The sequence below is a fragment of the Natator depressus genome, chromosome 8 (assembly GCF_965152275.1).
Source record: "Natator depressus isolate rNatDep1 chromosome 8, rNatDep2.hap1, whole genome shotgun sequence".
Lineage (NCBI taxonomy): Eukaryota > Metazoa > Chordata > Testudines > Cheloniidae > Natator > Natator depressus.
This window is the reverse complement of record NC_134241.1, coordinates 22,351,391-22,366,495: the sequence shown is the minus strand read 5'-3', so window position 1 is coordinate 22,366,495 and position 15,105 is coordinate 22,351,391. Positions and strand designations below refer to the sequence as shown.

General features: G+C 41.3%; 1 protein-coding gene across 4 annotated transcripts in view; it reads right to left on the bottom strand.

The window, feature by feature from the left end:
• Positions 1-15,105, bottom strand: part of HTR4 (5-hydroxytryptamine receptor 4) — a 210,516-nt gene that overhangs the window by 97,232 nt on the left and 98,179 nt on the right. For all 4 annotated transcript variants that reach the window (XM_074960605.1, XM_074960603.1, XM_074960606.1 and 1 more), the window contains 2 exons: positions 14,821-14,946; positions 11,916-12,116 (listed from right to left, as the gene is read on the bottom strand). In XM_074960605.1, the coding sequence (XP_074816706.1) occupies positions 11,916-12,116; positions 14,821-14,946 (327 nt within the window). The remainder of the gene's footprint in view (positions 1-11,915; positions 12,117-14,820; positions 14,947-15,105) is intronic.

Here is a 15,105-nt window from a genome sequence, read left to right as displayed (position 1 = left end):
TGGAAATGGAAGGTATAGATCATGGTGTGTGTTTGCACAGCACCAAGCACAGTGAAGCCTTGATCCTAATTGGGGCCCATGGGCACTGCTGATATACAAAAAATAATAATAATTATATAACAGACACTCCATGGCCCTAGGAGACCACTCTAAATTATCCGCAGGGTTTCTAATACAATTTTGTTTGAGCTGTGCGTATCTGTATACTGTAATGAGGGTTTCTCCTTAGTTACAAAAGGTACTTACACACCCACCTCTACTAGGCAGTCTGGGTCCCTTGGGTGTTCTCTGTATTTTAAATCTGTCTGATGTGTTGTCATGTACATATCCCGTGCATGGGCCACGTGTTTTATGAAACCCAGAAGAACACAGTTAGACGGAGGAAAATGTGTTGCATTTTCATTTGAATAAGTTAAAACAAAAATCCCCATAAAGTGTCTGGGAAAAGTAGTAGTTTCTTGCTGAGAGGGTGGAAAGTCTGTCACTTTTGTTTGTTCTTCCTCCATGCTATGATACACCATGCCACATACAAGCAGGCTGTGTACCCGGTGTCTGAACACCCCTCCATGGCAGTATTGTCTGCTCCAATCTGCTTTGTATAGCAGGGTAGGACCAATTTATTTCCACATTATCCTAAGAAGCCACCATGTTCAGCCAGCATAATACACCAAGGCACAGCAAAACCTAGACTAATCATCACCTCCCAATTGTGTCATCATGTTCCAACAGCCAGGAAATTCCTGGGAAGCTCTCTCCATATGAAGTGCACTGGCGTACGCAGCCACCTTGTAGAACAGTCAGAGAAAGAGCAATCCCATTGGAAAACTCTTCTTTCCCACTTGCCTGTGTGAAAATCAATTTTTTCTTTGCAGGTCACAACTTGTGTAATAATCTGGCTACTTAAACCCTGTTCTTTGCATTTGCAGTTTTTTGTTTGTTTTAGTCCAGTAAAGAACAAAATTTTACAACACTCTCTCAACACAAAAATATGGAGAAGATAAAGTTTTGAGTCAAGAATTCTGCTACCATTTGAAATCTAAAAGGCATCATCTCGACTTATTTATGCAGTGTAAAATTGGATCAACTTTTATTGATTTAAGTGGCTTCAAAGAAGTGTGAGATCGCCCCCAAATTACCAGATTCTTCCATTTTTGACTAAAACAACCCCTCCTCTTCCCCTTTTCCCTGCAAAGCAAACACACTAGGGCCCCCAGTATTCCAACTACTGTCCCCCAGTATTCCAAATAATGTCAATTCCTGGTGGAGAATGAAAATGTCCAAAAATGATTTCATCTAACAAAATGAAAACCCTTGTTAGAAAAATAATGGCCCTCTGGTGTCAAGATAATTGTTCTGGGGAATAATCCTAAAGAGAACAGTTAATTGGAGCTGGGTAAATTTAGCTACTAACACAAACAAATGCATGTTGCCAAATAGAGACGGAAGACTCCACCATAGTCCCTTGCGGGAAGGGGAAGAAATTGGCAGCAATAGCGGCAAAATATATTTATAATATATCTAGGGATTTTGTAAAGATTAGTAAAGGACATTGCTTCCCTCAGGCTGTGCCATGACCATCTGCTCTGATATTTTTCTTTATACTTTCAGCCCTTGAATTCTGCAGTCATTGCATGAATTTTCCTAAAGAGCAAAGAAAGTACAGAGCTGAACGCTGTTATGGAACATTTCTAACGTTACCTATCGTGTCTTCTACCCTTCATAAATGGTATTAATTTACTCTACCTTGCCCTCCTCTTTTCCCCCAAGTTTCTATTCCCTTTTCACACAGGTTGTGCTTCAGGTGAATGCTGTAAGAGGCAGGGTTCATTTGTAGCTGGAAAGGGGATAGGGAATTTATAGACTGGTTTTAAATGGTACCAGACGGAAGGTGTGCCACATAGTCAGATCGCTGATCATTACTCACTGATAAATGTTTAAAACAAAATAACTCTCCAAAAATAACCCACTTTCAGCAAGTCAGAACCCAGATGATTTCCCAAAGCACTATCTATTAAGCAGCAATGTTATGAGTAAGCTGCTTTCTCACTTGCTTTGAGAAGGAGATGTACTGTCTAGCGGTCAGTGTGCAAGGAGTTCCTGAGTTCTAACCATAGCTCGGCCACTCACACCCTCTTTGGGCAAGTAACTTGACCTCTTTATGCCTCCATTTTCTCATCTGTAAAATAAAGATCAATACTTACACACCTCCATCCTTAAGCCCTCAAAATCAACCTGTCATGAAGGGGGGAAATTCTTCAGGAGAAATTTCATTGAATAATACTGACTTCTCGTAGGGAAGATTGTACTTTAAGGCTCCAGAATGTCATCTCCTTAAGGGATTGTGTTAATTTAATGTTTGAACATTACATTAATGTTAATTAATGTTTGTACATGGCACAAGGAGCAACTGTCATTCTACTGCTCCAAAACTCCTCAGACTCATCTGTTTTGCCTTAGCGTTTATTTAGCAGTAGGAGATCACTATTACATGACATGTTTCTATTCCATTAACATTAGCTCTTAATATACACACGCATCTGTTATGCGGCATGCTGTATAGCGAACCTGCAAATGTTTAGTCGGGGTAGCCAGACGACGTAACCAGTGCCAAACAGAAATGTAGACTTGGATGTGGATTTAGCTGGCTGAGATACCGGTCAAACAACATTGAGGCAGTGCTTGCAGGCTAGGTGCAATGACAGAGGTTATTTTGGCTCCACTGATAGGGAGAGTATGCCTGCTGTTCGCTATGCGGGTTCACAACCTGAGGTTCTTTTTGGATCCCCACCTGCTCCAGGATATCCAAGCAACATCAGTGGGGTTTTCCCCATCTGTGCCTAGTGAGAAGTTTTGTGACCATTCCTGCTTGATGAGGTGGGACCTTGATGTTTTTATCATCTCCAGGGCATTCTGTGTAGGGGCCTGCTCCTGACAACCATTAGGAGATTCAGCTAGTGCAGAGCAGTGGCCCAGTTGCTTAGTGGTGCCTTCTCTGTGGAGAGCTCTGCACCTGTCCTCCAATATCTACACTGACATTCAATTCACTCCCCAATGACACTGAAGAGATTGTTTTCAACTTATAAAGCCCTAAATGGCTTGGATTCTGTCTTCCTACCTTATTCCCCTCTCCGTGTGGGGTACAAGGGCAACTGGACAAACAATCCCTGGGTTTAAACAGGAGGCAGCTTCTGGCAAAGCATCCTCATTAAAGGGCCCTTGACTCTGGAACTCGCTTCTTCTTTGGTCCAACAGAGCCCAAGTCTGCTGATATGTAGTGCCCATCAGTTTTTGAGAAGGAGTTGGCTTGCAAAGGCATATATCGAAGGAGCTAATTGCTAGTCTTGGTAAGTTCATTGTGTGTGAAAGATTTTATTCTTTCTCCTTGGTCTCTTTGTAAGTGATGTCACTGTTTTTATTGTACAGACATCTAGAGCAGGTGGTTAGGTATACATAAAGAACTGCTATAAATAAATAAATATTCAGGTCTAATTCTCTCCCTAGCACAAAAGAGATGATCAAATAGCATAACCCAGTGGCAACAAAATCTGGATTCAATTTAACATTGAACTTCTGACACATTGTGAAAAACAGTTTATTCTGACACCATTCTGCTAATACTGTATCTGCATGTCTCTGCATTTCTCTGCTCTCTGTACTTTGTTGCCAAGGTCAGGTCATCTGTTTCTGCTGCTTCGCCACCTGAAGGCAATGCCAAATTCATCTGAGTATTTTTCAGAGACAGTAATGAAAAGAGATACAAGATGTTATCGAATAAAAGTCTTGTAAAGCGGCACCTTCTGCCCTTTCCTGAAATGATCAACAGAATCACTTTCCAAAGTGGATTCTGAGAATTAGATAAACAATGCTATTTCCTAAAAAAATAAGTGTGCCCATAAAATAAACAAAAGGCAGGGGACTTATGAAACACAGAAAAATACTGGCTAGAAAAATAGACTCCAGTGAAGTCTGAATGAATGGAATAGCAATAGCTAGAAAAAATAACAAGAGAAAAGTGCTCCTGTCAAGAGAATCTTAAAAGAAAAGAGGCCCAATGAGATGTGCTGGGACATAATCTGTGTTCATGCAGAACCTAGCTGTCAGGGCTGCCGAAATGCCAGTGATAAACCGTGCCTAGATGCTAGGCTGAGTCATACTCCCCTGGACAGAAATCCTGGCACTTACGTAGCTGCTGTTATCTTTTCAGTGCCGTCCGTCATGATCACCTCATCTACTTGCATCTCTAAACACAATTTCATGATTCAATATTCTCTTGATGGAAAATGATAAATTAAACATCCACATCTTTGCCAAGAAACTTTAAACCTCAACTCTGAGAACTCAGTGGTAATAGATTAAGCAAAGGAACATTGTTCTAACTAGAGCTGTGTGGAAGACAGAAATTTTGTTTCACTAAGGAGTTAGAGGTTTCAAAATCTGGCTTCATTCCAAATTGGAGAGAGAACCAAAAATTTCAAAATTCTCTGGGAAGGAAAATTCTGAAAAAAATTGTTTTGGGTGATTCAAAATGTTTCATTTTGACAAAACTGAAACATTTGATTTTGATGTTGACTTTTATTTTGTTTTATGATACTTATATTTATAATATTTAACTAGGTATCAGAGGTTTGTCAGTGTTTACTTTGTATAATATAATACAAAATGGAAAGTCATTTCAAAATAAAAAAATCAAAATGTGTCATTCTGAAAAAGTGGGACGTTCTGACATTGTCAGAACTTTTTTTCTGGGTTTTTGTTCAGAACCAAATTCCAGATAAACCGACCTGAATTCATGAAGATTTTCAATTTTGACAGAATTGCACATTCCAATGTAAAATGGTTCCATCTAAGTTTCTCCAACAGCTCTAGTTCTAACAGCATCCAAGTGAACATTTTGAGTGAGACTGAAGAGCCGGCTGAAATGCCTGCAGAACCCTGCAAAGATCAAACTACTTGGAAACATTTTCAAGTCTCAATTAATGTTTGAACAAGGGAGGGGAAATAAGCCTTGCAAGCCTGAAGGCCTAGTTCCAGGTGAAAATTTTAGAATTGTGATTAGAAATCAGAAGCTTTTCTGAGCCTCCTACATCCCTTCTATAATCAACAAGTGTTGCACGCACAGTGCATTTGGATTACACAATGGTGGGTCTGTCCAGTCATTAATTACTATTAGAATGCATGGTAAGGTGCACATATTTCTTTTAGTCTATAGCAGTCCCACAATAATATTTTGTGGTCATTCTGCAATGATTAAAAAGAATCTGAAATCAAAATATCAAAGAATTTAAAGGAACTGGTGGAATTAAGAAAATTCTTTTACTGGTTTCTATTAAAAATGTGTGTGAGAAATGGGCTTTTTATCTTTTACTTCTTGAACAGAAGTGAAGTGACACTGAAATTTCCACCTTGCCCTACTCCAGGGGCTCCCAGATCAAAACATTCACAACTGGCCATTTTATTTCAAGGGAGGAACACTTCCCTTGGGGTAGTCCCAACAAGGTAGTGGCAAATTTAAGAGTAGAGAAATACAGGTTGCAGCCCCCAACTTGTCAAATGGATCCATGAATCTCAGTGTTTTCACCAATTCCTAGTTCAGATTTACATTGTTTTTCTTGTAAGGGAGGTTTGGAGCAGGAGCCAACTTCTTGAAAGTGAAGGTTAATTAATCTCTACCAAAAGTCATAAAATATTTAAGGACCACTCATGAACATCAGGAGTGATATCCTGCCTTCGTGGAAGTCAATGGGAATTTTGCCATTGACTTCACTGCTGCCAGGATTTCACCTTAGGGGTTTAAGACACTCTTTGCAGCCCTGCTGCAGTGCTTTTACAATATCTCCTGAGAGAGGAGAGCTGACACTAGGCTGGTAACACCACTGCTACTGCACCTCTATCCATGTTACACCCTAAACACAGTTATACATGTTCCTTGTGTAGATGGGGTCCTAAGGCAGTCTTTGCTTTCCCTCTGCTCTTCTAGCCAAACTCCTAATATGGGACATGGAGAGGGAAGCCTGAGGATTCATTTTAATCAATGAGCTGTGTACAAGATAAGCCAAATAAGAGGTTGACATTCATAGCCAAATCTTGAATGGACATGCCCATGAGGAAGTTAATGTGCTTTTGGTCTTTAATCATTTTGCCCTGGGTGCATGAATGGTTTCAGGCTTTTTAATCTGCAAGCAGCATTGTCTTCATTTTGTGCACTGGATCCCCATTGCCTATTGTAGCACAGATGGGTCGGAGATATGGGAATTTCCAGATTTCCTGAAAGCTGCCAGATCACATTGGTGAGTCAGTGAGACACAAATACAGTATAGATGATGGAAGTTAATGAAGAAGGAAAGTCTCATGACACAAATGAGCACAGAAATTAGAGGTGAAAAAGACTTTCATATGGTCATTTTGGTTTATCCAGCCGCCATGCAGGATTGTTCCCTGCAACACACTCTGAGGCGCTTTGTCCAATCTGCTTTAAAATGACTCCAGCATGTAGAGGGTGCATCAGAAAGATGCTACATTTTTCAAATTGCTGTAATAAGTTTAATAAAAAAATTCAGCTTCCATCACTCCTCTCCAAAGAGATGGCGAAGACTGGAAAAAAAGAGATGTAGGGTTACTCTGAGGAGGGAGGGCTGGCAAATTGCTTTCCCTGACTCACTTCCATACTGATTTTATTTGTAGCAGTTTAGAATAGTTCATCTGCATTTCACTAAACTTAAGTACCTGGCCAGAGAAGTCTGATGCATCTCAGTAGTGTTGGGAACCTAACTATGGAAAGGACTCCAGTATTCACTGCCATGTGATTTCCTTTGGCTGTTCTTACAGGTGGAAAGGTTATACTGACACATCCTCTCACAGAGGATCTGCTCACTAAAATAGGTGACTTTGTCCTTCGTCAGCTTGACAGCTGTTACCCTTGGAACTGGGACTTTTACAGAATAAATAACAGTCTCACCTCTGTAGAATCTCATTGAATGGAAACAGCTAAAGACAGCTAATTTGATTATGGATTCTCCATTCCTCACAAGCCAGAATGTCCTCTAGTCTCTCTTAGATGAGACTGTCACTGTAAGTGAGCACAGGGTTTATTGCACCCATTTGCACTAGGACACATAACATGTCATGTTAAAAATATTGAGTGAACCCTTGGCCCCTTTGATGTCAATGGCAAAACACATTGATTTCAATGAGGTCAGGATTTTACCCAGGGAGTCAGACCAGGTAACTTTGCAGGTGAAATTCCATAATGAGATGTAAGGGGAGGGAGAGGAACATATGTCATGCATAGACAGAGAAAATCTCATTATCCTATGGCAAATCCAAGTACCTTTGGAGAGGAACAGCATTGCATAGGGCTGTTTTTGCTAGTGCTCTGTCATGGTCTTTATTGCCTGTAGTGGTCACTTCTGTAGCAGGTATTTTAAGTCATTTCGAAAAGAGAATCAAGAAAATTACAGTGCCAGAGAATTACCTGCAATTCTCAGCAGACTTGTGCTACAGAAATGTCAGTCTCTCTGCATGAAGGCATGGAGCGGCAGATAAATGCTGTGATAATTACCAGTGTCAGACTGTATTCAGCAGTCAGCCTAGAGAGCTTATTTCTTCTCCCCTCCCTCTGAGTCTGAGCAAAGCACTTCTCACGCCGTACACAGAGCAGCACGTGTAGGGAGAGCAAGAGAGACAGAGTGCGTGCCCAGAAACAGCAGCCTAACATCTGGCAGTGACCAGCCTGACAACGCCAAAAAGAAAGAAGAGCTATGACCTTCTGTTTCAATCATTGCATCTCTATGTCCTAACTCTCAAACATGGATAGAATTTCAGCGCACTCATAATTCTTTTGATTTCTAAGTGCCTTCTGGTTCTTCTCAAACGATTACACCGCTGTTTAGTCTAATATTTCCTTGTGACTACATATTATGGGATTTCTCCTGGGGCTCTGCTGTTTATAACCATTCATAACTGCCAGTGAGTTCATAAGCAGACGGTTATAAGATTTTCTAATGATATTACTGTGGCCCACCAACTCAGGATGGCATCCAACTCCTGGAATGTGCAAATCCCAAGGTTTCCAAAATGGTTCATTTCTCTCCATCAGTTCTGCACCTGGTCTAGGTGACTTTGACTCTTTAACCAGGGAATATATATATCCTTTTTCTATTAAAATTTATTTTAAATTCTAAAAGAAGAAGAATATTCTATATAAGTGATAGGTTGAAAACCACAGTATATGAAATTTGCAAAACCAGGAAAAGGAAGTACAAACCTATTTCCTTCTGTTCATTCGGCTGACCCTTTAAATGGAATGGTCCTCTCTCTGAGGACCCTACCACGTGGACTGCTAAGCACCCTTAAATCTCACTGAAGCCAATGGGAAGTTGATGGATATCTTTACCTTGCAAGATAAGGCCCTCAGTCTGGTAGTTCACTCGGAGTCATGATGCACCATTCCATAATGTTTAAGGGTGGTGTCTTCAAAAGAAGTGAGCACTGGCCTAGCTCTGTTTCCACTGAAGTCAATGAGAGTTTTGCCAGAACAGAGCTAGGCCCATGCTGAGTCTCTGTCTCTCTCACCCTAAATCTTCAGATGTTTTTCCATTTTTCAATCTTTCACCTACTAGACTAGCTCTCCACAAAAATTATCTTGGTTTGCTAACAGGTACATATAGGTTTTTTTACTGGAAAAATGTTACTATCCAAGGGAGGTCATGGATGAAGCTCATGATAGTTATTTGAAGTACTTCATTCCGGAATGCATACACAAATGGACATTCCCAAAACATATGTATTTGAATGAGCTAGACACTGTACAAAAATGAAGTACAGTCCCTGCTTCATAGGCCCCATCATACTGAATTCACCAGAGATCCAGCAGGGCTTGGCTGGTGGAGAACTGAGACTATGGATTTACTATGAGAAAGCAACTCATTTTACCATTACTCTCTCCTTGCCTACCTCCCACCCCATTCTTTAGTCTGTTTCTTCCATCTGTTGCTTGTGCTCACGAATCTAGATACTGAGATCCCTATAGCAGGTCTTGCCTTTTATACTTGTTTGTACATAGCTGGCACAATGGAGGCCTGATCCTAGGGCCTCTAGATATCACCATAATACACATAACAATAGCATTGTATATTAACACGCAGAGACACACTCTGCAATATGCAATAACTGCACTGCATTATTATACTGCAACAGCATCCTCTGCATCCACTGCCAAATTAGTGGTACCCATCACTTTCACATGGTTTCAGTGCTTGCGCTTCAGCCTTGTGTTGGAAAAAGTCTGGGCTTCCCCGCGCATCTTTAATGATGAGCTTCAGATGGATGGCCCACAAGGTGGTACTGCTGAGCTCCCATTTCTGTCTGTGCTGCTCCAAACCCCAGTACCTTGTGATACACTATTTGCAGTAGTTTCCATCATGTGAGTAAGGGATGCAGTTGCCACAGAGAAGTTGTAAGATTGGGATGAGGCGGGAAGGGGCCCACCAGAGACTTACAGTCTTCACAAACAGCCCCTAATATGGAAAGGTTTGAGAACACGAGGGCCCATTCTTGCTGCTACCTTCCAATTGTCCCCTTTCGACTCCCCTTCGCTCAGTTAACTCTTCTATTAACCCTCACTTAACTCACATGATTTATAAACTGCTTTCCTCTGTTCTTCCTTGAACCAAACTAGCTCTGTTTTTTTCATAGGCCCAAGTCCTTAGGAATAAGTGAGTCCTCATCACCTTGCAGATTCCCTTTAAGCTGGTGTGTACTTTTAGCAGCCCTTGATTTATTGGGCAGGCTACATATAGTAAGTTTCAGGTTTGTTTACAAAAACTTCTTTCCATATAAAACTGTGATCATTGCAAGATCTGCATCACCAGAACATTAGAATCAAGCCACACATCTTGACAGTAACTGATCCAACAGTGACTCAAATATAGCGGCTCTAACAAAGTTAATGAGAAACAAAACTCTGCTTGTTGCTCGAAAAATCTCAGCACCTTCCCTGTCGGAAGGAGGCAGCCCTCAGAAGACAGAGAATTTCATGGGAAGTTCGACAGGCTCAGGCAGAAAGTGGAAAGCAGCTTGTGTGGAGTAGACACAAGAGCCTGGGGTCTACATTCAAGGGGTACGGTCTTGCTCTTCAAAGAGAGGCAAGAAACCCACAGTGGGGAGAGATCCCTTTTCACTATAATTGTCTGAGAACTTTTTTCGGGAGGCAGCCGAATGGCCTTGGTGTTCTCATGTCTCTATGACCCACTGGGTTTAATTAAAGGCTGGAGGATTTAACTCGCTAACTTGGCAAATGTTTATCAGGCATTTCAATTTTCGCAGCTCAGTGCCTAACATCTGCTTGACTGATAATCAGCTAAAAATGGAAGTCTGTGACCCTCCCTGAGGTAATGAATGTCTCAGGTGGCACCCTCAGATTTAATGCTTCATTTTCACAGGCCAGCAATCTTGAATTCCAGATGACATTCCAAGGCAGGAAATATGTCTTGGAGATCAAAATATCCTCTTCCATTTCATTCAGATGAATGATTGCTTCACTTGCCACTCTGAACTGTTGCACAGTGTTGCAGTGTACTGTTAAACAGCTGCTGTGTCCCACCCCAAAGAAAAGCTACATCTGAGTGGTGAATTCAGCATATTAAATATCTTGCAAAGTGTGTAGGTGGCTTTGGAATCTTTGGACAAAACACTACATAAATAATAGTTGCCCTGACAATTATTTGCCATTAAATATTAGTTGTCATTCAAATCAGAAAAGTTCCTCTCTCCTCAGAACCTAGAATGCAAAGCTTAACCTTTACTTATTAGTACATCTGGTCAAAAAAAAAATCTCAAAATATTTTCTGATGAAACCACAATGAAACTTTTTATAGAATATTTTTCTGTGAGTTCAAAAAAAATTTAGTTTTTCTAGAAAAACTGGAAGTCAAAAATCAAAAAATATTTTTGGTAGAAAAAATTTACAGTGAAAAAAGTTTTGGCTTTCAGGGAGGAGTTGGTTTTTGGTTTTGTAGAAAAAACTAATTTCTTCGCAGGAAATTTTGGAAAAGCAAAAATGTTTCAAAATATCCTACAAAAAATAATTGCTTTTTTTTGTTGTTATACCAGCTGTACTTATTAGCCATCACCACAAGAGATGTTTAAAAGTGACCAAGAATGCCTTGGAATAGCAAGCATTATAAACATTAAGTGCTGCTGTTTATTTTTTTCTACAATCTCGTAATAATATGCCAAAATATATCATACTTTAATATAATTTTCATCTGGTTATACAGCTGCTAATAATAGAAGTAGAAACCAAATGCACTTTAAACATATGTCAAGGAGATAGCATTGTGAATATAAAGCCGGATAGTAATTTGGTGTATCTATGCCTGGGGACATAAGATTCATTATAATGAATCAAACCAGCTGCTAATCAAGTCTGGAATCCAGCCTCCAGACCAATACCTGATATTTCAAAAGAAGACAAACTCCTACTAAAAGTGTACCAAATGCTGCACCAAGACGGAATAGCTCTTTGTGACTGCTGGGAGTCTCTTCTGTAATATATGTTTTAAATATCATTTTTAAGAAACAAAGGACATGTTCTTGCAAGATACTGAGCCAGAACCTCAGCTCCTGAAGTCAACAGAACTACACCAATTTACACCAGCGGTGATGAGCTCACTCACTCTATCAATATACATAAGACCTTTCTTCAACTCTTGTTACACTGATGAAGCTTCAGTGTGCTCTCTCCATTAGCTGCTACGGTAAGATGTTTACAGCTGTGCTACACATTATACAACATATTCATACATGCCTCTGAACTGAGAAAGAACCCTTGGATATGTTACTTTTTCTTAAGACCATCATGACAAAAGAAACAGCTGGCAAGAACATGTACCCTGTACATGTCTTTCTGCTCATACCTGTCTAGGGAGATACAGCACAGGTGAAGGATTGATGCTGTGGTGAGCAGGACATCTAGAGATGTTCGGACCAGGCAAAATATCTCTCCATAAATCCAGTTATCCTGAACCAGCTCAATAGCTCCAAAGGGCATCACCAGCACCGACACCAGCAGGTCCGCAAAGGCAAGTGAGACAATGAAATAATTGGTCTTGATTTTCCTACAAGACATATATTAAAAAAGACTCAGTGGGACTTCTCAAAGCGATACATCCCATGTGCGGACAGACCCAACTGTTCACTAAAGGGTCCTTTAACCTACCTCTAAACTATTTTAAATGGTTGTCCCTAATCACTTTCCTGGTTGTGGGGCCAGCTGTTCACAAGGTCTCCTGCATAACTGCAGGTGTGTTTCTACCTGTGCACACAAAAGATGCAACTAGGCATTCACATGCCAGTTTGTGTGACCAAACTAGCATGTTATATGCACCACTTTCCATTCTATGTGTGCAGAATGCAGCACTGTGCAAATACAAATAGATTCTCAAGTTGAGTGCATTTTCAGTGGCTCTTAATGAACGTTAAGAAAGCACCAGCATTTTCTATTGTTTTCCTTGTGCTCTGTGGCCTCTGTGTTTGATTTCCCTCTTTATCCCACTAGCCTTGCCATAAACATTAATAAAAGTATCAAGCCTCTCTCAAACCACCCACTTCTTAAGCAGTCACAAAGAGTCAAGGCTCATCTTCTGCCTTCTGCAGCTACCAGGGTGTCTTAGGGTCTGTCTACATTTCAGTCAGAGGTGTGACTGCGGGACATATAGACATACCTAACCTAGCTTTGATCTAGCTAGTGTAAGTACTCATATCAGTGAAGCTGCAGCAGCACCGTACAAGCCCACCCAGGATCCTTGAGCAGTTCATCCGTGCTGTTATGGCTTCACTGCTATTATTATTTGTGCTAGCTAGATCAAACCTAGCTCGGATAGGTCTGCCAGCGCTGCAGTCTCACCTCTGATTGTCATATAGTTGTACTCTTAAACACACCCTCTTCTCCTTCCCATCCTATTATTCCCTCAGGAAAATGGGCTCTAGCAACCTGCAAAGAGTTTCAATATAAGAAGAAATGTCATGTTGTTTCTGGGGAAGCCCTGTTCCATCTGAAGATGGCAGCTAAAGTAGGAGACAGAGGCGCTATGGTAACAGCATGAAAGGCCTGAGCTTCCAGGAGATGATTGAGCATTACCCAATAGGAGCTTCTGTAGGGATAATGTTGAAGGTCTGGGCTTTCAGAAAATGAGTTGGTGACATGAATATGCTTGAATATGTTTTCTAAGGCGTGCAGGATAGGTGGAAGGAGAGCAAATGCCCCAGAAGAAGATGGAGGAGGACTGAGAAAGAGACTTTCGTGAAACATACAGACTTTCCTCAGCACTTCCAGTGCTGCACACTGCCTGATTAAAGCTAACCTGCCAGTATAAGGAGGGAGCTCTCAGAAGCTGACAGTCAGATGATGAACTGCTAATTAGCAGGTCCCCAAGCTACTACTCTAGCATGGGAAACGCTCGGTTTACCGTATCCCTGTCCAGTGCCTGTGTGAGTCTCACTAGACTAGATAACCTGCAGGCTTTATAACGGAAGCAAAGTCCACACATATGACTTGTTTGTCCTCTTTGTAAGTTGTATACTATTAGGTAACCTGTTCTACATGGAGAATTAATAGAGTTTAATAAGACTTGGTCTCTAATTTTATTACCTGCACGTTAATCATTATTCATTTGAATTTTTCTTTCAGTTTTTAGCGAAGACAGTTGAAAAAGATAATGGCTGCATGATTCGACTCATTGGCAGAGCTGTGTGGAAGCTCAGGGCTGGAGTAGCAGGCAGAACTGCAAGTCAGGGTAGAGCTGCATTAGCATCCGATGAAGTGAGCTGTAGCTCACGAAAGCTTATGCTCAAATAAACTGGTTAGTCTCTAAGGTGCCACAAGTACTCCTTTTCTATTAGCAGAGCTGGGGCAGGTGGGGCTTTGGATGGAAGAAATGTGGATTTGAAGTGCTTTTAGTCATGTGCATGGAGGTACATTTGCAGAATCCAAAGGCTATCAACTATCACTAGAGAAAGCATGTTCCATCTTGGCTGAGGTTTGAAAGAAATCTAAGGGGGGTGCCCAAGTGTCTGTTGTGAGCTGGGTGCCTCACTCCTTTAGGCTCCTTTGTAAACCCCACTGTATGCCCCGCTGCATCCTGGTAACATGCTAATTGTGACAGACACGGCTCCTGCTCCCTGCATTTTTCTGACATGTTTTGTTTAAAAGGAACTGGAATAGGAAAGGGAAGGTGCTGTAATGCTTCTCTAGAGTTCCCTGTGTGGCTTTCTGCAAGTGATTTATCTGTTTTTCATGCCTGGAGTGCTAAAAATATAATGATTGGATAATAAAATGATCACACTTCTGCAGTATAAATCTGAGTCCAGACACACTGGGAACAATATTGGAGTCTAGGGTGGCCAGACAGCAAGTGTGAAAAATCGGGACAGGGGGTGGGGGGTAATAGGAGCCTATATAAGAAAAAGACCCAAAAATCGGGACTGTCCCTATAAAATCAGGACATCTGGTCACCCTATCGGAGTCTGACTTTGCCATGACTTCAATGGTGGGGAGAAGAAAGGAGAGACTGTTCTTTATCACAAAAAGAAAAGGAGGACTTGTGGCACCTTAGAGACTAACAAATTTATTTGAGCGTAAGCTTTCGTGAGCTACAGCTCACTTCATCGGATTCATCTTTATCACAACATTTTATGTTCTTAGCTGTCTGGGTTTGGGTTTGGTTTGTTTTTTGCCCCCCTCGCCCATGCAAATTACATGGCTGTGTCCTTGTAAAATTCTGCCTAAAGGAGGGGACTGAGTGGGCTTGCATGCTGGCTCACCTGAGCTGCCTGTCTCTGCATACTGCCACCATCACCAGCAAGTTCCCCAGGATGGCCATGAGTATAACCGCCGAGATAAAGATGAGCAGTGCGACCTTCTCTGCCACGCCGAACCCCTCACTCGAACTGGAAACCATAAAAAGAGAATGCATCAGAGGAGGGCAGGGAAAACGAGGGTGTCTTGAGCCACAAGCTTTCAGCAAATAATTTCAGGCAGATGCATGTGTTTAAACAACTCTTTCTGACCACAGTTTCCTCTGAAATCTGCCTCTGCACCAGAATTTG